This window comes from Bombyx mandarina, chromosome 03, assembly GCF_030267445.1.
Source record: "Bombyx mandarina strain Sakado chromosome 03, ASM3026744v2".
NCBI classification, from domain to species: domain Eukaryota; kingdom Metazoa; phylum Arthropoda; class Insecta; order Lepidoptera; family Bombycidae; genus Bombyx; species Bombyx mandarina.
The window spans coordinates 665,898-690,512 of NC_143210.1; the positions used below are offsets into that span (position 1 = coordinate 665,898).

At 45.2% G+C, this 24,615-nt stretch overlaps 2 protein-coding genes across 2 annotated transcripts; one reads left to right on the plus strand and one right to left on the minus strand.

Moving 5' to 3' along the window:
- Window positions 1-676: 676 nt before the first annotated feature.
- LOC114240719 (uncharacterized) lies at window positions 677-14,869 on the plus strand. The gene is made up of 2 exons (XM_089739051.1): window positions 677-1,128; window positions 14,015-14,869. The coding sequence occupies exon 2, from the start codon at window positions 14,122-14,124 to the stop codon at window positions 14,626-14,628; it is 507 nt and encodes a 168-aa protein (XP_089595177.1). The 5' UTR covers window positions 677-1,128; window positions 14,015-14,121; the 3' UTR covers window positions 14,629-14,869.
- A 3,426-nt stretch (window positions 14,870-18,295) lies between these two features.
- Window positions 18,296-23,028, minus strand: LOC114240720 (uncharacterized). Its single transcript, XM_028171377.2, has 3 exons — window positions 22,806-23,028; window positions 21,288-21,447; window positions 18,296-20,809 (listed from the first exon to the last, which is right to left on the minus strand). The coding sequence occupies exons 1-3, from the start codon at window positions 22,954-22,956 to the stop codon at window positions 20,539-20,541; spliced, it is 582 nt and encodes a 193-aa protein (XP_028027178.1). The 5' UTR covers window positions 22,957-23,028; the 3' UTR covers window positions 18,296-20,538.
- Between the last annotated feature and the right edge of the window lie 1,587 nt (window positions 23,029-24,615).

Consider the following 24,615-nt stretch of genomic DNA (forward strand, 5'->3'; position numbering starts at 1 on the left):
GTTTATGAGGAGAATGTTTTTCGATAATCACATAACATTGGGTGTGCCAACGGTGACCGCCCATCCATCCAGGGACACGTCCATTTGAAGAGACAAAATTATATAAAAAATTACCGCAGAAATGGTAGCTATATCACCTCGACCTCAGCAGAATCTGTTGCGTTATACGATGATGCCTTTCGTTAATGGCAGAACTCATTCTCGGCTCACACACAACAATCCAAATGAAAATTTAACTCAAACAGATCATTTGCCAAGCTCTTATGTGGATTAACCAAACCCTAAAGATATTGACATGTGTTGAACACCATGAAAAGGTCATAGTTATTTGTCCTATGAGCACTGTGTCAACTGTGTCACCGCTGCCACAGGGTTAGCAAACAGTGTGTCGCGAAATCGATTGTTGACTTTCGCTTTTAAGGCGTTGGCAGACTCAATCCATTATAATTTATTGTCAGGCAATAAGAAACACAACATCTTTTTTATTTTTTATTTTTTTGCCCTTTCAGGCAGACGAGCATACGGCCCACCTGATGGTGAGTGGTTACCGTCGCCCACGGACTTGAGCAATGCCAGGGGCAGAGCCAAGTAGCTGTCTACCATTGAGTACACTTCACAAGCCTCGTTTGAAGAAGGACATGTCATAGCGCTCGGGAAACACTGTGGAGGGGAGCTCATTCCGTAGCCGGATGGTACGTGGCAAAAAAGATCTCTGGAAACGCACTGTGGATGACCATAGTGGCTCCGGGTAGTATGGATGAACTCTACTCCGGTGGCGGGCGGTGCGATGGTAAAAACGAGATGCCGGTATCATCTCGAACAATTCCTCAGAGCACTCCCTCCCTCCACATCTGGAAGAAACAGAATGTGATTAGAGTTTTAATTTAAGGTGAAACACTGATGTTTTGTACAGGGTATCCCCGCTTAGTTACAGTCAGTTGCAGAAGCTTTATGGCCGATTTAAATTCATCTCAGTCACGGCTGAGTACTGCTCGCGGTCTACGCCCCAAAGGCAAACCAGGTTGTCACAGTGTCATGCCGTCGTGCTTGTGGTATCGACTTCTACGAGTGCACCTTCATGCAGCAAACGGCGGGCGTGTGAGGGAGCATTCGTCTCGACAGTTAAAGGTTAATACATCCACATTGTTGTACAATCATTGACGCTGACTCTGCATGCACTAACGGTGGTAGGACCTCTTGTGAGACCGCACGGGTAGGTTCAAATCGGAATCCGTGAATTTTTCCCGACAGTAATAGCAGGACGGTTGTACCTACCCATGCGATTCATAATTCAATTATCACTTAATTTACTTTTATTTCGCTTCATGAACCCATATATAATTCTTTTTACACCTCAAATTAATTCATTTGAAGATTTGGACCGAAGCTCGCTTTTGGATAAGGCTTGTCGTAGGTACTTGTGTTGTCTTCAAACAAAATATATACATATTATAATTTTATTACTGTAAAAAATAAATAAAAAATGTTCTCCCTACATTTACCGGACAACGTCGCATTCATAGAAATACAATAGCTATGCGAACGATAATTAAAATTAAGTATACATACGCCTAGAAATATACACACAATAAAAGTGTCTCTACGAATCCAAACTCATTAATCAGCCCAAAATAAACTAAAACTGTCCTTGCCTAATTCTATCGTGAAGCAGTAATGCGTTTTGGCTTGAAGGATGGGGCAGCCGTTGTAACTATACTTGAGATCTTAGAAATTACATCTCAAGGTAGGTGGCGGCATTTACGTTGTAGATGTCTATGGGCTCCGATAACCACTTAACATCAGGCCGGCCGTGAGCTCGTCCACCTATCTAAGCAATAAAAAAAAATTCAGCGTAATATCGAAAAATATATATTTTAAAGCTACCCGTTATCACAAAGCTCCGCTATCAGAATGTTTCGTGAAAATTCCCGGCGGCTGTGGTTGCTAGGCGGCGCGCGATCGATGCTGTCACAGTTGGGGCGGCGTCAGTGAGCTCTCACGTGGAATTAAATGTATTTTCTGAACGGAAAATGACATTGGATTTCAATAAGGTATATTGAGGTGCTATTCTCTGAGGGAGCTGTTATTTTTTTTTATATGACGTAGGTATTACAGGTGGCCCGGAGGCCTTTCCAGTTTCATCAGGACCGGTGGGCGAGCAAAGGCTCAGCCAGGAGGAGTGGGATTTGCTAACAGCTGCCCGGAGGCCTTTCCAGTTTCATCAGGACCGGTGGGCGAGCAAAGGCTCAGCCAGGAGGAGTGGGATTTGCTAACAGCTGCCCGAGCGCCTCCGAAGAAGACCTAACAACTCAAGAGAAACTGCATCGCGAATAAATCTACTACCGGATCGGAATCACGACACGCTGAGAAGATCCGGCGAGAAACTCAGCGAGCTGATGCAAGGGTCAGGTTGCACGTCGACCTCTTTGTCTAGTTCGACGAGTACCAGGGCTACCAGTCTGCTCCTAGTGTTAGAGTTATTGGATCTGATGGATCCGTAAGGACGTGTCTAGGGCGACGACGGTGACTTGCTTCTGCGTGATCAGGATTCGGGGAGTAATCAGCGGCGGCAACGATAAGGCGATTATCATGACGCGGACGTAGCCTTGTCGAAGTAACGTTCCGACACTGACTTCATGTGTTTGCGTATCGATTCGAGGTCCAGGTCGTCGTGTAGGTCAACGTTCCTCACGAGCCACGGAGCCTCGACGGCTAACCTGCAAAAGCGGGATTGTAGGGATTGGAGGGTGTCTATGTGTGTGCGGGAACTGCTATTATTGTACAAGATGCCCAGGTACAATCACGGTCCATCTCAAGATTACACGTCTACACCAGACTGAGGAATGAGGTCGAAATTAATTTCAGTTTTGCAGTTTGCAATTTTTTTTATTTTGTTATTGCTTAGATGTGTGGACGAGCTCCTAGCCCACCTGGTGTTAAGTGGTTACTGGAGCCCATAGACATCTACAACGTAAATGCGCCACACACCTTGAGATATAGTTCTAAGGTCTCAGTATAGTCACAACGGCTGCCCCACCCTTCAAACCGAAACGCATTACTGCTTCACGGCAGAAATAGGCGGGGCGGTGGTACCTACCCGTGCGGACTCACAAGAGGTCCTACCATCAGTAATTACGCAAATTATAATTTTGTGGGTTTGATTTTTATTGCACGATGTTATTTCCTTCACCGTGGAAGTCAATCGTGAACATTTGCTGAGTACGTATTTCATTAGAAAAATTGGTACCCGCCAGCGGGATTCGAACACCGGTGCATCGCTCGATACGAATACACCGGACGTCTTATCCTTTAGGCCACGACGACTTTATTTTATTATTTTACTTTACTTTACTTAGTTTACTATTTACTTTACTTTATTATTTTACTTTACTTTATTTATTTATAGAACAGAGAATGACAGGAGCCACTTTCCATGACTGGATAATGCAAAGGAAAACGATATATGGCGGACACGCTATAACTATGAGTTGTATGATATTTCATCATCATCATCATCATCAACAGCCCACAGTCGTCCACTGCTGGACATAGGCCTCTCCCAATCTACACCACTGAGCCCGGTCTGCTGCTCTCCTCATCCACTTCTTGCCGGCCACCGTACGGAGGTCATCGCACCATCTAGCCAGGGGGCGTCCCACGTTACGTCTTCCGCTGCGCGGTCTCCACTCGAGAACCCGTCTGCTCCAGCGATCGTCAGTCCTACGGCATATATGGCCAGCCCACTGCCACTTCAGCTTGCTGACTCTTTGAGCTATGTCGATGACTTTAGTTCTCTGTCGAATAATCTCATTCCGGATTTTATCCTTCAGAGAAACTCCGAGCATGGCTCTTTCCATGGCTCGCTGAGCGACTTTGAGCTGACGGACCAACCTTACTGTGAGTGTCCACGTTTCGGCTCCGTAAGTCATTACCGGTAGGACGCACTGGTTAAAAACTTTCGTTTTCAGGCACTGTGGTATATGCGATGAAAAGACTCCACGCAGTTTGCCGAACGTCGCCCAGCCCAGTTGGATCCTTCTCTTGACTTCCCTCTCCAAGCTGTGTTTACCCATCTGCAGCGTCTGCCCGAGGTATAAATATTCATCAACAGCTTCAAGCGGGCAGCCCTTTACGACGATCAGACCCGGGCTAATGTAACCATTGAACATCACTTTGGTTTTATCCATGTTCATCCGTAGTCCAATTCGTCGTGAAGAATCTGCTAAGCCGTTCAGCATCTGCTGCAGATCTTGCAACGATTCCGCCATGAGAACTATGTCATCTGCAAACCGCAAGTGTGAGATGTACTGGCCATTAATGTTTATGCCCATCTTTTTCCAGTTCAGCGTATGATATTTACAAGGATCCTAATATCATAACAACTATAAAAATTGGACGCCTACGATGGGCAGGACATGTGGTTCGAATCGAGAATACCAGAATGCCAAGACAACTGCTCTATGGTAAACCAGAGGGCCGCAGAAGTCATGGCAGACCCAAACTCCGATGGTTAGATGGCGTAGAGCACGACCTCAAAGTTATGGGTGTCCGGAACTGGAAGGAGAAATCCCTGATCAGAGCAGTCTGGAGAGACACACTGGACCAGGCTAAGGCCCACCCTGTAAGGCCTAAGATGATGATGATAATGCAAAGGACTTCATTCAGGCCCGTCTTGTTGAATCAAATCTCAAAATAGTGAATGTATAATCGTTTTTATTTAAAATCTTTGATATCCTCGGTGTTACTTTTTTTTTTTTTTTTTTTTTTTCCCTACCTATGCTGATAGCCTTGAGAGGCTACTTCAGCGTACCCTAGCTTGTGTAGGTGAGCTCGCGGGGCTCAAACCGGAGAATTGCTAACACCGCCCTAGCAAGAGCAGTGCTTCGCAGAATCTACCACCGGATCGGAAGCGCGACCCACTGAGAAGATCCGGCGAGAAACTCAGTGGGCTGTGTCTGTGGGTTAATTCGCTCGTCGAGCCCTTCGTCGCAAGCGACGGGTTCGGCGAGGACGGTGACCGGTGCTTGTATTGCCTAAAAGCACCGTTAATGGATCAGGAGGATCCGTGATGACGTGCTTTGGGCGACGTCGACGGTTTACCAAACGGTCTACAGGATCGGGTATGTAGTTTCCGGCGGCCACGACAAGAGGGTTCTCATGTCGTGCCGCCTTCTCAAAGTGGCGCAGCGATGCCGACTGTAGATACTTACTGACGGGGTCGAGCTCCAGGTCATCGTGGAGGTCCACGTTCCTCTGGAACCATGGTGCTCCGACGGCTATCCTGCAGAATCGGGATTGTATAACCTGAAGGGGTTTCAAGTTGGTGCGGGCCGCGTGAGCGAACACTACGCTTGCATACGTCATGACGGGGCGTATGCAAGTTTTGTAGAGGGTTACCTTATTACGGAGGGACAGTTTGCTTCGTCTACAAAGCATTGGGTAGAGTCGTCCTAGTATAAACGCGGCGCGATCGCGTACCGTTTTTACGTGGGGACGGAATGTCATCCCTCTGTCGAGGGTGACGCCTAGGTATTTGACCTTCGGGGCCCACGGTATGGGCTGGTCAAAGAGAGTGATGGGGCTAACGGCGGAGGTGTTTACGCGCCTATTGGGGAGTGGGGTGCTCGAAGTGGTATTCGGAGGGCGACCCCTTTTGAATAGCACCGCTGTGCTTTTCGTGGGGTTAATGTCTATTCGCCACTTCCGGAACCACTGTCCCATGGTGGTTACTGCGGTCTGGAGTCGCCGATGAAGCAACGACATCTTCCTACACGAGTAGTAGATAGCCGTGTCATCGGCGAAGAGCGCTAGATGGGTCTCCGGAGACCGGGGTATATCGTTGATATACAAACTAAATAGTAACGGGGAGAGTGCGGAGCCTTGCGGGACTCCGGCAGTCAGATGACGGGGACGAGAACGAGTTCCCTCTACTCGATATCGAAACGAACGGTTCGACAAGAAGTCTCGTATGATGAGCACGAGTCTGTCTGGCACTCCCATGTTGTACAGTTTGTAGATCAAACCGTTGTGCCAGACTTTGTCGAACGCCTTCACTACATCGAAGAAGAGGGCGCCGGTCGGGATTTGTTTACGCCTATTTAGCCCTATTAAGATGTGCTCCGTGAGGCGGTGCACTTGTTGTACGCACGAGTGTTTGGCGCGGAATCCAAACTGCTCGTCTATTAGAATTTTATTCGCGGTAACGAAGTCCCAGAGGCGTTTCCGAAGGAGCCGTTCGTAAATTTTGCCTATCGCTGGGAGGAGACTGATCGGTCGGTAACTAGCGGTTTCATTATTCGGTTTGCCCGGCTTGTGTATACCGATAACGTCTGCTTCTTTCCATACCGCCGGAAAGATGCAGTGCGTCATAGCGGCATTTAAGATGGTAGCCAACATTGTTATCAGTTGGACTGGTAAGAGTTTTAACGCGCGGTTGCGGATGCCGTCGGAGCCGGGTGCCTTCTTAGGTTGAAGGTTGTCTATTACTTCTCTAACTTCGTCAGAGGTAATGGGGGGTAACGCGTCCGAGGGTGGCAGGGAAGCTCTGCGCTCGACCTCCCTGTCGACTGCCTCGGTGTGTTCGGGGTCCGCGTATTGAGTGCTGGTGGTGCACTGCTCTTGCAGTGCATCGGCCAGCAACTCTGCCTTGTCATCGTCATCGAAAGCCGGTGGTTGGCCTGAAGGGCGTACGAGAGGAGGCATAGTAGCGGTAGTTTCGGACTTGAGAGTCCTTGCTAGTCGCCAGTATGCTTGATGAGAGGGCGCGAGTCCTTCTAAGTAACTATCCCAATTCTCATTTCGGGCGTCGCTTAGGCGAGATTTTACATCCCGCTGTAGACGACGCATCCGAATCCGGTTTGAGTGCGTGGGAAGTTGATCGTAGGCCCGGATTGCCGCGTTTCTAACTCTTAGGAGGTTCCTAAGTTCGGGGGACAGTCTGATGCGGTGGAAGCTATCCTCCACATCGACTTCTTTTGAGGATCTTATGATCGCGGAAGAGATGTGATCCGTGATGATGTTTATGGATTCGACTGTGTCCTCGGGGGATGGAGTTGAATCCGGGCCGCAGGGGAGGATTGGTGGAGCGGCATCGGCTAAGCATTTGCCCAGCTTCTTCCAGTCCACCATGGTCCTCGTAGCTGTGACTGGGTTGTGGGGGCGACCGAGCTGCATAACGACAGGTCGGTGGTCTGAGTCGAGCTCTGACATTGCTTCGATGGAACGCAAGCGCAGAGTTACGTTCCTCAGCAGTGCCAGGTCTATAGTGCTCGGACGGAGCGCGATGTTATACGGATAACATGTTGGAGTTGGGGGACCGACTACTTCAAAGGTAAGGTCGTCTATAAACGCGTCGAGACGCCTACCGTTTATGTTTGAACTGTGGCAGTTCCACCTAGTGTGGTGGCAATTTAAATCGCCTGCCAGGATGACGGAGTCTCCCATGCCGAACAGTGACTCGATGTCACTGCTCAGAAGGGGCTTGTCCGGGGGGAGATAAACGGATGCGATGACGATCGGCTGGTGTCCCGTCAGCGAGATACGGCACACTGACGCCTCGATATGTGAGAGCGAGGGGGTATCGAGAGGGACAACGTGCAGGGCCCGCCTATAGTAAATGGCAGTCCCGCCTTTGGAGGCGGTGAGTCTGTCATTCCTAACCATGACGTAATTCGCGACTTTCGGGTCACGACGCGAGGGCTTCAGGCAGGTCTCCTGCACTAGCAGAATATCTACAAGATTGTCGCGGAGGAATTCGTAAATTTGATCGCGTTGTCGCGCGAGTCCGTTAGCATTGTAGAATGCTAACGTAAGGGAATATGGTTTCTCTCTAGCGTTTTGCGCCATTGATTACCGGTGATTTTAGAAAGTACGGGCCACGGACTCGTAAACGTCCATGTATTCGAACGCGGCCGCGAGCCGTTGTTCGGGGTTTACCGCCCTTCGCATCGCGTCTGCGAACGATCGCAGACGGTCGAAGTTGACCGCCGTGACGAAGTCGCGCACGAGCGTGAAGTCGTTGACGGCTGAGGGTTGCGGGGGACGGTACGCGGGCGCGGGGGGAGGTGCGAGCAGGGGCTGCGGCGCGGGACGTGTCGCGAGCGGGGGCTGGGGTGCGGTTTGTGTTCCCGACCTCGTATACGGCAGCGGTTTGTTCCACGCCGAGACGGTGGGAACCGCAGCCGGTACGAAGGCGGGTTTCGGTGCTGAAGGCACCGAAGTCTTTGGGCCGACGGTACGGGGGGCTGGGTGGGTCGGACGTTTTCGCGGAGCCCTAGGACATCCACGGTAATTCGCGGGGTGCCCTTGCTTAAGGCATAGGACACAGCTTGGAGGTTCGGTCGCGGTTTCCCTAACTCGCGAGCAATCTACCGTGGCGTGATCGCCGAGACACTTCTAGCAGCGGGGGCGCGCGTGGCAATTCCGAGCCGAGTGGCCATATAGTTGGCATCTGTGGCACTGTCCGGGAGTGCCACGTCTATGGGGGGCTTCAATGGTAACCCCGGATAGGCCACATACTGTCGCGAGACATGCGATCTTTTTCTTGGCCTCCGGGGTTGGTTCTAGAGCGACTAGAACCATGTTATATGGTTTTTTGTCGCGTCCGTTGTGCATCCGGTGCACACTTACTATCGGGAGGGACTGAGCGGTCAGATCCTCCCTTACGTACTCTATGTCGAGTTCCTTCGGAACTCCGCGTATTACTACGCGGAGCTCGCGGTCCTCCTGAAGAGCATAGGTATGGAAACCTATGTTCTCCTTTCGGAGGTACGCGGATAGAGCCCTATGGTCGCCCGGCGTTGCGACCTTTATTTGAATCCCATGCGCGACGTTACGCGCATGGGTATAATTTATTTTGTTTGCCTGAAGGGCCTGGGAGACGCGGTTCCATGCTGACTTCTCCTGGAGAATCAGCGGGGGCGGGGCGACGGTTTTTTGCGCGGGTGCGGGCTTGGGACGCGGCGGTGGGGTTGCGCGGCGGCCGGAGTCCGACTCCGGTGTCACGACTACCTGCGGACGGGAGGCAGTCGCTGATTTTGTTTGTTTTGTCGTGGAGCTCCGGGACTCCACGGCGCGAGTACGTTTTTTCCCGCGTTTTACCGTTTGGAACCCATCCGAGGTTCCGGGCTGCGGGCTCGTCGCGGACTCGAAGTCCATCTCCGATCCGGTATCGGAGTCTGAACCTGAGTTAATTATTATGGACGACGCGACGGATGAGATTGGCGAGAATGACGTCGCGGGTGCGTTAGGCGCTTCGTTGGCGCTAGGCGCTTCGTGAGTCGCTACGTGCGTACGTGCGCTCAAATTGGGTTTGGGGGCGGGACATGACTGCGCGGCTCGAAATGACGCGGCGAGGGACGCGGGCGGGGCGGGACTCGCGCGGGCGGCCCTGTAGGCCGCGAATTCGGCCGTGAGGTTGGATAGCACCGGGTACTTCTCGGCAAGTAACCCGAGAAACCCTAAGAGCTCTTCTTCCATTTTTTTCGTTTTTGCCCGGGGGGGGGCGTCCCCGGGACTTAAGGCACACTCGCCGAAAGGCGAGTCCCCTGAGTAGGAGTTCACCCCCTGAGCTTTACCAGCTCCAAGGGGGGGGAGTGCCTTTGCCGTGAAAACGGCAGTCGGCTAGGATTGGGGTGGAAGTTTGTGAAGGTGGGGCCCCCCTGGGTTGTGAGAATGCCACAACAAGCGGTGATCTCAGGGGGGGGTTAGTCTCGAAAGAGACTGTTTTACTCGCCGAATAAATAAATAAATTTAATAATGATATGAGTGAATGAAAAATGAGTTGTCGTTTTCGATAGCAAAACTAACGAACTCGAATTATGTTTTACTGACTCAAGGTCGCGATGCCAGCGACAGAGCGTCCGGAATGCCAAACAAAGTCGCGATCAAAGCGACAACGACGATGTCGTGCAACCCAAACACACAATCGCGACAGCAGCGACAATTATTCAGGAAAACGCGTCCGGGCTCAACAGCGTTGCGATCGGAACTGACGGTGTTACTTTTTTTTTTTTTTTTTTTTTTTCCTACCTATGCTGATAGCCTTGAGAGGCTATTTCAGCTTACCCTAGCTTGTGTAGGTGAGCTCGCGGGGCTCAAACCGGAGAATTGCTAACACCGCCCTTCGCAGAATCTACCACCGGATCGGAAGCGCGACCCACTGAGAAGATCCGGCGAGAAACTCAGTGGGCTGTGTCTGTGGGTTAATTCGCTCGTCGAGCCCTTCGTCGCAAGCGACGGGTTCGGCGAGGACGGTGACCGGTGCTTGTATTGCCTAAAAGCACCGTTAGTGGATCAGGAGGATCCGTGATGACGTGCTTTGGGCGACGTCGACGGTTTACCAAACGGTCTACAGGATCGGGTATGTAGTTTCCGGCGGCCACGACAAGAGGGTTCTCATGTCGTGCCGCCTTCTCAAAGTGGCGCAGCGATGCCGACTGTAGATACTTACTGACGGGGTCGAGCTCCAGGTCATCGTGGAGGTCCACGTTCCTCTGGAACCATGGTGCTCCGACGGCTATCCTGCAGAATCGGGATTGTATTACCTGAAGGGGTTTCAAGTTGGTGCGGGCCGCGTGAGCGAACACTACGCTTGCATACGTCATGACGGGGCGTATGCAAGTTTTGTAGAGGGTTACCTTGTTACGGAGGGACAGTTTGCTTCGTCTACAAAGCATTGGGTAGAGTCGTCCTAGTATAAACGCGGCGCGATCGCGTACCGTTTTTACGTGGGGACGGAATGTCATCCCTCTGTCGAGGGTGACGCCTAGGTATTTGACCTTCGGGGCCCACGGTATGGGCTGGTCAAAGAGAGTGATGGGGCTAACGGCGGAGGTGTTTACGCGCCTACTGGGGAGTGGGGTGCTCGAAGTGGTATTCGGAGGGCGACCCCTTTTGAATAGCACCGCTGTGCTTTTCGTGGGGTTAATGTCTATTCGCCACTTCCGGAACCACTGTCCCATGGTGGTTACTGCGGTCTGGAGTCGCCGATGAAGCAACGACATCTTCCTACACGAGTAGTAGATAGCCGTGTCATCGGCGAAGAGCGCTAGATGGGTCTCCGGAGACCGGGGTATATCGTTGATATACAAACTAAATAGTAACGGGGAGAGTGCGGAGCCTTGCGGGACTCCGGCAGTCAGATGACGGGGACGAGAACGAGTTCCCTCTACTCGATATCGAAACGAACGGTTCGACAAGAAGTCTCGTATGATGAGCACGAGTCTGTCTGGCACTCCCATGTTGCACAGTTTGTAGATCAAACCGTTGTGCCAGACTTTGTCGAACGCCTTCGCTACATCGAAGAAGAGGGCGCCGGTCGGGATTTGTTTACGCCTATTTAGCCCTATTAAGATGTGCTCCGTGAGGCGGTGCACTTGTTGTACGCACGAGTGTTTGGCGCGGAATCCAAACTGCTCGTCTATTAGAATTTTGTTCGCGGTAACGAAGTCCCAGAGGCGTTTCCGAAGGAGCCGTTCGTAAATTTTGCCTATCGCTGGGAGGAGACTAATCGGTCGGTAACTAGCGGTTTCATTATTCGGTTTGCCCGGCTTGTGTATACCGATAACGTCTGCTTCTTTCCATACCGCCGGAAAGATGCAGTGCGTCATAGCAGCATTTAAGATGGTAGCCAACATTGTTATCAGTTGGACTGGTAGGAGTTTTAACGCGCGGTTGCGGATGCCGTCGGAGCCGGGTGCCTTCTTAGGTTGAAGGTTGTCTATTACTTCTCTAACTTCGTCAGAGGTAATGGGGGGTAACGCGTCCGAGGGTGGCAGGGAAGCTCTGCGCTCGACCTCCCTGTCGACTGCCTCGGTGTGTTCGGGGTCCGCGTATTGAGTGCTGGTGGTGCACTGCTCTTGCAGTGCATCGGCCAGCAACTCTGCCTTGTCATCGTCATCGAAAGCCGGTGGTTGGCCTGAAGGGCGTACGAGAGGAGGCATAGTAGCGGTAGTTTCGGACTTGAGAGTCCTTGCTAGTCGCCAGTATGCTTGATGAGAGGGCGCGAGTCCTTCTAAGTAACTATCCCAATTCTCATTTCGGGCGTCGCTTAGGCGAGATTTTACATCCCGCTGTAGACGACGCATCCGAATCCGGTTTGAGTGCGTGGGAAGTTGATCGTAGGCCCGGATTGCCGCGTTTCTAACTCTTAGGAGGTTCCTAAGTTCGGGGGACAGTCTGATGCGGTGGAAGCTATCCTCCACATCGACTTCTTTTGAGGATCTTATGATCGCGGAAGAGATGTGATCCGTGATGATGTTTATGGATTCGACTGTGTCCTCGGGGGAGGGAGTTGAATCCGGGCCGCAGGGGAGGATTGGTGGAGCGGCATCGGCTAAGCATTTGCCCAGCTTCTTCCAGTCCACCATGGTCCTCGTAGCTGTGACTGGGTTGTGGGGGCGACCGAGCTGCATAACGACAGGTCGGTGGTCTGAGTCGAGCTCTGACATTGCTTCGATGGAACGCAAGCGCAGAGTTACGTTCCTCAGCAGTGCCAGGTCTATAGTGCTCGGACGGAGCGCGATGTTATACGGATAACATGTTGGAGTTGGGGGACCGACTACTTCAAAGGTAAGGTCGTCTATAAACGCGTCGAGACGCCTACCATTTATGTTTGAACTGTGGCAGTTCCACCTAGTGTGGTGGCAATTTAAATCGCCTGCCAGGATGACGGAGTCTCCCATGCCGAACAGTGACTCGATGTCACTGCTCAGAAGGGGCTTGTCCGGGGGGAGATAAACGGATGCGATGACGATCGGCTGGTGTCCCGTCAGCGAGATACGGCACACTGACGCCTCGATATGTGAGAGCGAGGGGGTATCGAGAGGGACAACGTGCAGGGCCCGCCTATAGTAAATGGCAGTCCCGCCTTTGGAGGCGGTGAGTCTGTCATTCCTAACCATGACGTAATTCGCGACTTTCGGGTCACGACGCGAGGGCTTCAGGCAGGTCTCCTGCACTAGCAGAATATCTACAAGATTGTCGCGGAGACGGTGTTACTATACTACCGTTCTCTATAAATATATAATGATATTGGGTACTCCAGAATAAATAAACAATAAAAGACTTATATTGCGTTTGCTGTTATATGTATAATGAGAAAACAACATTGAAAGCCCTTAATTTAATAAAATTATTATATTTAACAAACTGAACTTTCTTTTTAATGAATGTCAAACTTCACTGAATGACATATAAGAAAAATCCTTTTTATAAAACTAAAGAGGTTTAGACTATGAAGGTTTTTCTTTACAAATATTCTAATTAGCTAGACACTTGAAAATAATACTGTAGTTCTTGTATAGTTAATACTAAAATAATTGTTTCAAGTTTTATGATAATTTTTACGAGCATGAATCTAGTTGGTTCTCGTATTTTAATTGTATTAATTTCATGGTCTTTGATTCGTTTACATGGAGGTGTCGTTACTGTTTACAATGTGTGAGTTTGTTAACAAATCGTTGATTTAATTCAAAACTTTTTAGGTTGGAAGTAGGTAGAGGACTATATTAAACGCATAGAATGTTTATCAGAAGGGATTAGTAGATACCTTAAGCTGCTATCATTCACTCTTCATCATTAATAATGATTCCGGTAATTAGCTAACTTTATAATTACATAGGTTTGATTGTTAGAAACAAGTTTTATCCTTCGTACAATTTTTTACACTAATCACGACCCATCTAAGAGTTCTTAGTGGCAGACAGTGACTTGGTTATGTAATTCCAAGAATCTCCCATCTCCAAGAGTGATGGTCACCTCACAGTTACGTAAGCCGTAAGACAACCAAGTTCATATCATTGGCAATAAAGAAATAGCAGTACCGGAAATAATAAGAATCAAATGGCTCTTCTATTTTCAAAGCGCATGGGAACTGTCTCCTTCAGTCAGGAGTGGATGCTTACAATTTATATCCTAATTTACTTCAAAAAAAAAAATCTTAAAACACAAAATGTCGTTGGTTTGAATGAGTTAAAATTTCCTTTATTTAATTCTCGTACAATCTAATCCCCAGGGTTTTTCGCTGCATGTACAACTCCGACTCACTCTAAAACAATAGCCATAAAAGACCACAGCTTCGTCGGGGAGGATCTGACATTGACAGAAGAATTAGCTCGAAGAATGGGATTGAACGCTACTTTCAACCCTCCGATGATCAAAGAAATCGACATAGGTCTCCCGGAATACCTCACGATTGACGAGAGCGCCTACATAAATAGAACTCTCCGAAGAACGGGCTATGACAACGAGAATGACCCTCACGAATACACTTTGAATTTCAAAATCTTGGACATGATGCGTCAGGACGTCTACTACACTCAATTCCGCGTCGGCCACTTGCACAGAAAACTAAAAAGATATTTCACTAGCCCGGATTTTAGATTGTCGTACATTTTCGGTAAGCTGGACGAATGGCTCTATGACATGAAAGTGATTTGGACTGTAGCTTCCAAGACGCGCGAGTTCAATAACGACGAGAAGCTGAGGAGATTCAGGGTTTATAAGCAGATGTTGTATTACACTCACATGTTGCGGCGAAATGTAGACATCACTTATACTGTCGAAGATCTGATTAAAATCCACAACGAGATATACCAGAAGAGGAAAAAGTTGCTCGATTCAAATTGATTGAGGGACACTCCTTTAATCATAAAATAAAGGAGTGATTTTTTTTAAAGTCCACTTTTTTATTTTACCTACAAGATAATGTTGGTCACAAGATTTCATATCTTAAATTTAGGCGGGCTCTTGTAGCTGAGATACGATTGAACTACAAAATATAAATCCTACAAACACAAGTATTTTAAAGTCTCCTGGGTAGTACGTTTGCCTGAATATCTAACAGACATATAATTTACTGGTGGTAGGATCTCTTGTGAGTCCGCGCGGGTAGGTACCAGCACCCTTCCTAGTTCTGCCGTGAAGCAGTAATTCTGAGTTTCTCGCCGGATCTTCTCAGTGGGTCGCGTTTCCGATCCGGTGGTAGATTCTGCGAAGCACGGCTCTTGCTAGGGTTCGCGCTAGCAACGTCATCAGGTTTGAGCCCCGTGAGCTCACCTACAAACGTTAGGGTTACGCTGAAATAGCCTCTCAAGGCTCTCAGCTTAGGTAGGAGAAAGAAAAAAAAAAAAAAAAACGTTTCTGTTTGAAGGGCGGGGCAGCCGTTGTAACTATACTTGAGACCTTAGAACTTATATCTAATGATCTTCTATCACAAGATGGGTGGCGCAAGATGGTGGCATGGTTTATGGGCTCCAGTAATCACTTAACACCAGGCGGGTTGTGAGCTTGTCCACCCATCAAAGCAATAAAAATATATATATATAACATAGGACAAATATAAATAAAATATTATTTAGTTGATTACTTTTCTGATATTCTTACTCAAAGGTCTTCTATATCAAAGAAATAGTATTATTATAATTTCTCTCGTTTCCAAATACTTGGAAGTGGGCCGTAATTGGAATAGAATTATATGAACTTTTTCCGAATGAGAGCCGCAGTTTATCGACCTGTGACCTTTAAACTGTATAATCAATTGGTAGATTTCAATCATGTACGGCTTACAGCAAGACTAGTACATCGGGCTTTGAAAGGAGCCTCGTATTTTTTGCAAAGAATGATGCCTCTCCTTCCTTTTTTATTCCTCTGCTTTAATCGTCTTTATTTTTCGCCACAATCACAGTTTGTAGACATATTGAACCGTTGGACGACTAACTTTATTTCGCTATTCGTCATTTCGCTGGCTTTTTTTATTACCTGGTTTTTTATTATCTGGTAGTAGGACCTCTTGTGACTGGTGGTAGGATCTCTTGTGAGTCCGCACGGGTAGGTACCACCACCCTGCCTATTTCTGCCGTGAAGCAGTAATGCGTTTCGGTTTGAAGGGTGGGGCAGCCGTTGTAACTATACTTGAGACTTTACAACTTATATCTCAAGGTGGGTGGCGCATTTACATTGTAGATGTCTATGGGCTCCAGTAACCACTTAACATCAGGTGGGCTGTGAGCTCGTCCACTCATCTAAGCAATAAAAAAAACCTTTGTAGACAGACAAGCATAAGGCCCACCTGATGGTGTGTGGTTATCGTCGCCCATGGACGTCAGCAAATCCAGAGGCACAGTCAGCCCGTGCCTAAGAACTGCTCACTCCAGTTTGCTATTTCATTTCAGTTGCATCGCGTATATCCAAATTTATCATCAGAAAGTAGCTGAGAGGCACAGAGCTTATTGTTAAATCTGTAACACATGTGATTCAGATTGACATCATCTAAATATACATTTGAATGTAATGAATATAAATTATAATGAATAAAGAGTGAGTTAATATAAAAGCCCCTTATTAATTTGAGATTTAATACACAATCAATAAAAAAACTGTTTATATTATTGAAACAGGTTTGCTAGATTTCCCATTGTTATTGTCTGTCTACAAACTTAACAGATTGCCTGTAGTGCTTGCTATAAGGTGCACTGAAATCTTCAATAAAATATTCATATTTAATTCAATTATGGAAGTTTCTAGAAAATATACACGATTTAGACAAATTTCTTTGCGAACTTCTTTCTACCTTGTTCGAAGATATGCTCTTAATGATATTTTTTGTTGGAAATCTCGGATACGAAAGAACATCCGTGCCTCATTATAGGTATATCATGAATATCAGGAAAACATAGTTGACCTGAGTGGCAAAACATATTGCCCTTAATTATCCGAGATTTTTGCATAAATTTTAGTCATTCTTAAAAAAACACATATCAGATTTAATTTGTCAAAATTTCATTTTGGCTTTTAGATTGCACTTTTGAGGGGACTTGGGCTCTGGAATGAACTCACCCTTCCCCTAACCCGTCCACGATGTTTCCCGAGCGCTGTCACTCCCTACTTCAAACGGGTTAAGTGAATCCTCAGTAGGCAGCGGCTTGGCTCTGCCCCTGGCATTGCTGATGTCCGTGAGCGACGGTAACCACTTACCATCAGTTGGGTCGTATGCTCGTCTGCCTATAATGCAAATAAAAATGGGTAATTCAAATAAATCCACTTCTTTGAGTTACATGATCGAATTATCAGTGGTATCGCAAAAGGGGTAATAAACCTATATGTAAAAGAAACCTAATTTGAAACTTTTAAAACTCTAGTTTAACAAAAAAGATTTTGCTTAGACGGAATCAGTCACTTTTTTGTCATTTAGCGAAGAGAGTAAGTAGATCAGTTATGCATAGTATAATAACTGATTTAAATATAAATAAATAAAAATAATTAAGGGCTTTAAGTGCTGTGTTCTTATTTATTTATAGTACAGAAAACGCAATTAAAGTCTTATTTTTCATTCATTCTGGAGTATTTGTTATAATTACATATATACAAAATAATGAAATACAGTATACATATAAAATACACAGCTGCTATAAAGGTAACAGTAATTTCGCCATTAAATGATTGAGGGATCCATTTTGAGTCGTCAACTGCGCTGTAATACGATACAATGGTGCATTGTTCTAAGCGTAATTACAAGCCACCCATCACAGACAGGCTGACGCCAGACCCACGGGCTTTTAGAGCCGACGACACGATCTGTCGTTGCGTTAAAAAAATTCTACTAAGAGACTATTAAAACAAACTAGTTAATTAATGCTAATTAATGCTTGTTCGACTAGCCGATGCCTACGCGCGCATTGCTGTTAGCGTGGACCTTTATGTTACTTATGACGACACTTGCAGCTGAAAGTAAATATTGTACTTTTTGACGAAGCATGTTGCTGATAACTTTATTTCTGTAATCTGACGAAGCATGTTGCGGATAATAACATGTACTTTTAGGTTAGGAATATTGTGTTCTTTTTTTTTATAATAAATAAAATTTTATTGCCTGCGTCTGAAAACACTAAAATTAACAAATAGAGAGAGAGATGGAGAAGTCTCTCAAAAGCCGCAACCAACCATTATGACATACGTAACCACGACCACTCCACCAGGAGTAAACGCCTGAGAAGAAGTTAATTAATATATTGTTTTAAATTAAAAACAAAGTAACGTTAATTAAACAAGATTTATTTTAATATTTTTCACTGTTACGCTATTTTTTAGTTAAGAATTACTTAAATAGTATTAAATTTAACTTGTCAGCGATTATAGCTGATGCTGTAGTAATAGATCTGTTAGTGAAATAATAGCAAGATAATACCGCGTCCATTGAATTTTTTCCCGATAACGAGTACTTGCGAACAATACGAGCCAACTTAAAGTTATTAGACCAATTCTTTGCGAATTAATTCTTTTTACTGTTTTTTTTATATATCACTCCTACGAGTTGTTGGCTGACACATGTTAAGATCACTGGTGGTAGGACCTCTCGTGAGTCCGCACGGGTAGGCACCACCACCCTGCCTATTTCTGCCGTGAAGCAGTGATGCGTTTCGGTTTGAAGGGTGGGGCAGCCGTTGTAACTATACTGAGACCTTAGAACTTATGTCTCAAGATGGGTGGCGCATTTGCGTTGTAGATGTCTATGGGCTCCAGTAACCACTTAAAACCAGGTGGGCTGTGAGCTCGTCCACACATTTAAGCAATAAAAAGAAAAGAAAAAAAAGATCAGTAAACGACTCCATTGGAAACACATATACGTGGTATCTTTACCATCTTTCGGCAGTTGGCTAATAAGTTAGTTTGACGTAAAAAATCTACCTACGTTTTCTTTTAAAGTTTTTCAAAATGTCTATTTTATTACTTGTGCTACGAGGGCTGCACTAAAAGTATCGGGAATGGAATATTTCCACTGTTCCTGTCATATTAAAATCTTTTTAATTGAAAACTCCTTGGTTTTAAAAATCGAATACCATTTATTTATTTTAAAAAAGATTCTCGGTCTTGTCACGAGGTTTTGTCAAACTTGTTTAGTCGTTGAGAAAATGAATTGACTCGAGAAAATTCAAGAGCGATGATTTATTATGACTTTCGAAGTAGTTTAACACAAAAACAGTGTGTTGACCGGATGATTTCTGCATTTGGTGATGAAGCCCCATCCAAAACCACAATTTATCGCTAGTTTGCTGAGGTTCAACGTGGACGTGTCAAGCTCAGTGATGATCCCCGTCAAGGTCGTCCAAAAACTGCAGTCACCCAAGAAAACGTTGATGCTGTGCGTAAGCTGATTGAAGAAGATCGACATGTGACATACCGCGAAATTCAGGCAACTTTAGACATTGGCATGAGTCAAATACAAATAATCTTGCATGAACAATTAGGTGTAAAAAAGTTGTTTTCCCGATGGATACCGCATTCGCTCTGTGAAGAGCAAAAAGCGGTTCGCGTTACTTGGTGCGTCAGAACTCTCGAAAGATTCCACGCAGGATCCTCAAATGCTGTATACAACATTGTATCAGATGACGAATCCTGGATATACGCGTACGAACCCGAAACAAAAAACTAGTCACGAGTTTGGGTGTTCGAAAATGAGTTAAAGCCAACAAAAATTGTTCGTTCACGGAGTGTTGCAAAAAAAATGGTAGCCACGTTTGTTTCCAAAACCGGCCATGTTACGACTATTCCTCTTGAGGGACAAAGAACGGTTAATGCAGAATGGTATGCTAGCATTTGTTTGCCGCAGGTCGTTTCTGAACTCCGTGAAGAGAACTACAGCCGCCGCATCATCCTCCATCACGACAATGCGAGTTCTCACACCGCGCACAGAACAAAAGAGTTTTTAGAGCAAGAAAACATAGAATTATTAGACCATCCGCCGTACAGCCCCGACCTAAGCCCTAATGATTTCTATACTTTCCCTAAAATAAAGAATAAATTGCGTGGACAGAGATTTTCATCACCTGAAGAAGCTGTGGACGCCTACAAAACGGCCATTTTGGAGACCCCAACTTCCGAATGGAATGGTTGCTTCAATGATTGGTTCCATCGTATGGAAAAATGTGTCAAATTTCGCGGAGAATACTTCGAAAAGCAATAAATACATTTTTAAATAGTAATGTTGTGTTACTTCGTTAATTCCCGAAATTTTCAGTGCCGCCTATGTACTACTGAATTTAATCAGAGATTTTTTTTATATCGAAAATTATAATAAGATTATCGAAATTACAACCGTTTTGTCGGAACAGCCGAGTCTAAGCATGCAATAATAGTACTTATCGCGCCGTAGACAAAGGCTATGTTGATTTATAAACCAATTGGTATAACTCACTGTATGGTTCCGGTTCCAAAAAATTTAATAAGCTAACAGCACTGGCATTTGCGCTCAGATGTTAATGACGCTTTATATTTTATTTGCGACAATTGACTTCAGATTTTTTTATTTAAATTAACCATTGTATAATAATATAATTCACAAAATTATACTGAAGAAGTATTTCCTCGGGACTTCGCTATACGTAAAAATTATTAAAAATCCTTAATTTGAACGTATTTCCTTCTGAAATTTACAATTCACTCTTCAATGTCACTGATTTGACTGTCTCTGATGTGGATCATCAGCACGTGATCCTGACGCAACTGTTATCGAAGTGGCCTGTCATATTCCTCCAAGCTCCGTCACTCAAAGCCCTTTGCGACTCCGACCTTGGACTCGCCATGTTCGCTCTCACACTCCTCTTCCACCTTCAGCAAAACGTCGAGGACTTGTCTCTTGACCAAACCTTGGTATTTTTTGGGTAAGCGCTTCGTACTCTGACATACGCTGGCGAAGAATAAATCCAGCGAATCTTGATCGGCGTTACCGGGGTCCCAGATTTCTTGCTCCTGGTCTGATTGAACCTCGGTCTCGTCCATTTTGATATCTTCGCGGATTGCATGCCTCTGGTTCCTGAAAGAAGTGTGATTATCTCATTTGAGTCGCCTACACAACTGGTGGTAGGACCTCTTGTATTACTGGTGGTAGGACCTCTTGTGAGTCCTCGCGGGTAGGTACCACCACCTTGCTTATTTCTGCCGTGAAGCAGTAATGCGTTTCGGTTTGAAGTGTGGGGCAACCGTTGTAACTAACTATACTTGAGACCTTAGAACTTATATCTCAATGTGGGTGACGCATTTACGTTGTGAATGTCTATCGGCTCCAGTAACCACTTAACACCAGGTGGTCTGTGAGCTCGTCCACCCATTTAAGCAATAAAAAAAATGAAAAAAACTCTCTGATCGATGGTGCAAGTGATGCAGCCGTTACAGCTTAAGTCAAAAAATCTTTAGTTGTATTGGAATGAAGCCCCTATTAAGACTAATGCCATGTATCACCAATAAACAGATGACGAAGACCTCAAAACGTCTACTTGACACGTCATACGCACCTCCTCATGGTCATGTGAGGCAGAACAAATGCCATCCTACTCTGGTACTGCCACTTCTTGGAAGGAACACCAGCTTTTGTTGTGTCGCCCCTTTTCATCCGCTTCAGGGCCTGACGCATAGAGTCCCTTAGGATCTTCCATTCTCGCTTAAGGACTTCACCTACAAGAAAATGTTGAGTAAGATTGGCTGTTTTGTTGGCGACAGTGACATCCAACCTACCTAGCCAGCCTATTGGTGGTAGGGCCTCTTGTGAACCGCAGTAATGAGTTCCGATTTCAAGGGTGGGGCTTTCTTCCCTGAAGCTGTCACACGTTTCAGCTTGTATTATTTAGTCAAGATACGAGAACGATCTTTAGGAATTAGAGGGCTCAATATAAATATTGGACGGTGCAGTTAGGTGAAGTCAGAACCCAAAATACTGGTTATCAGATGCCATTTTTATTTATTTAATTGTGTTATCAGTTACCGGAGTCCCCGAAGTTCTAATGTCTCAGTTTTCAGAGTTCAATGATTCATTACCTCACTCTTAAAAGCGAAACGCATTATTGCTCTACGGCAGAAATGGGCAGGGTGGTGATACCGACTCGTGCGGTCTCTCAAGATGTCCTACTGTCCTAGGTTTGATTTTTATTACACGATGTTATTCCTTTTTATGTCATGATGGAAGTCAATCGTGAACATTGGTTGAGTACCTACGTATTCCAATAGAAAAATTGGTTCTTGCCGGCGGGATTCGAACACCGATACATCGCTATATACGAATGCACCTGGCGTCTTATCCTCTAGGCCACGACGACTTTCAATTTTTGCACCATGCTAATTGAATTAAATTGAATAAAGTGACCTTTCAGATGAAATTACCAAAAGATGCATACATAAACAAGCAAAATTTTATTTGTTTAATATTAACACAATCTTAAGTGGTACTAAAATTGTTTATCCTCATCTGTCAGTATTGATAGTAACCCCACCCTTGCTGTTTAAGTTTACTAACTTAATCCTCCCACACTCCCACTTGCCTTCGGGTGAAATCCTACAATCCTCACGGCTGATTTGATATTACTCCGGCAGCCAGTCGCTAAATTGCAAGCTATCAACTTTTTCCCTACCTACTTACTCGCCGGTAGCTTACGGGGCTATTCCAGTTACTCTCAAACTGTAGAATCAACTGTAAGTAAATATTACAGATCGCATTTAAAAAAGATAGAAAACTTATTGTTTAATCTTGAAGCTAAACCACACAATAGCATCTTTGTCTTTGTTAGAAATTTGAATGATGATCATGTTCGGCAATATTGGATTTGCAAATTTAAGCCCGCATTTATCAAAATACAGAGCTTAAATAAGAGCTAAATAGATTGGTTTTAATCTAATAAGACAACTTAGGTAGTCAGCGTTCTGATAACTCTATGCTCTGAAATTTGGTACATAGGTTCACAATAATTTTATTTTGTAAAATGCTAAGTCCGCTAATCTAAAACAATGCATGCAACAAAAATATAAGGTTCGTAACTCACTGTTAGCTCCCATGCGCTCGGATATCTCTAACCAGCATCGGTCTCGCACGTCGATGTCCCTATGATTTTCATGTTTCGTGTCCCACAAAACGGGGTATTTTTTGACTTCATCGATCAACCTTTCGCGATATTGTCTCGAATTTGAGTTCATTATCTAAAAAACGCGACCACACGAAGCGAGGTCCAAGCGATACTGAGCGAGATGAAGCTATGGGCGACGTTGCCGCTCCGCATTGAAGCTAGATGGCCGTATCGCGCATCGCACTCGGTGTAATGCATGGTTTAACACAGACTGAATAAGTTTAGATGGCACGAATTATTTATTAAAGTATTAATGTACTTTTTGCTTTATAAATATTTAGCATTTTAATTTGAAAATAAATGCTTTATTTAATGTCAGTAAATACGGAACTAAAAGTTTTAGACATGTTGTGTTACTTATAGTTTACCTAGTAGGTATTTTTCTCTGTTTTGTTTTGCCGTTAACCCACTTGATGAGTTTCGTAATGCTTGTTCCACTTATCATTACAACAGTTGAACTAATAATTTTGTTTATGTAGATACCTGCTAATTATATCTAGACAAACGCTTGCATACACGAACATAACTTATACACATATTATCTAGTTCATAAGCTCAAAATACGTTTTGATGTCTTTTGATCGACTAAAAAACATAGATGCGACAAGTGAGTCGACTATTATCAAAGGCGGCAATCTGACTTTTGGACAATGATTGGTAAATCAGAAAAACGAATTATTGACTTTGTATTCCATCGGCAGTCACAAAACTCTTCAGAACGACATCTTAGATAAATAACAGGTTAACTATTAACCTTTATTTAATGCAGGTTTTGAACCGTATCCTTTGAAGGAGACGATTATATTCAAATCAATCTATATTGACATATCAATAAATTTTTTTTGTCCAAATGCACAGATTGCCACCTTTGATAATAGACGACTCAAGTCTCTAAAGTAGGTTTGATTCTATGGCGCGCTACGTTGCCAGCTGCAACGAATGGCGGTCCGCGCGGCATGGCGACGTTGCCGCTCTGAACGCTGCTCGCCGGCCGGCGTTTGACGAACGAGTTATAACCTACGGTTCAATTGTTTACACGTCCTATCTTTCCTATGCCTTTTTATACACATTATATACTTTGTCAATTTTCCAACCTGATTTACTGTTGTTCTTTAGTAGTAGATTCTCCTATTACTACCCCTACCATCTATTAAGTACTTACCTATTATTACTCATGTGCATACTGTAAGTTTGCATAAACAAGTAGGTAGGTACCTACGTTTAACACCAAGCAGTTGTATAATGCTGCCTGATTAGGTATATAGAACTACGACTGCACATCTCATTAATGTCATTCCCGCTGTGATACCTAGGTACTTGTGGGCTCACAAATCAGCTTAGCCCTGAGCTGATTTATTCCACTAAATTGTAGCAAGTACCTAGCTTTATGTTTTATTTTGGTTTATTCCATTTCTATAAATTCCAGTCGTATTTACCTTCGTATTGCACAATTAACATGATTAATGTTGTTAAACAGTCTATACGGCTGCCGTTATTTGAAGCCATAACACAATTTATTCGTACAGAGCTCTAAAAGGAATGATTTTACCAGTTTCAGAACTAGATAGCGCTAGTAATGTGTATTTTCAAATAATATCACAATTCCTTTTGTTCATATTTGTTTTATTTTTATTCTGTTTGGTATACACAATAAATAACCTTTAGTATATACGAAAAAAAATCGAACCATTCCGGTTAATAATAAAGAAAAGAAAGAATATTAAATAAA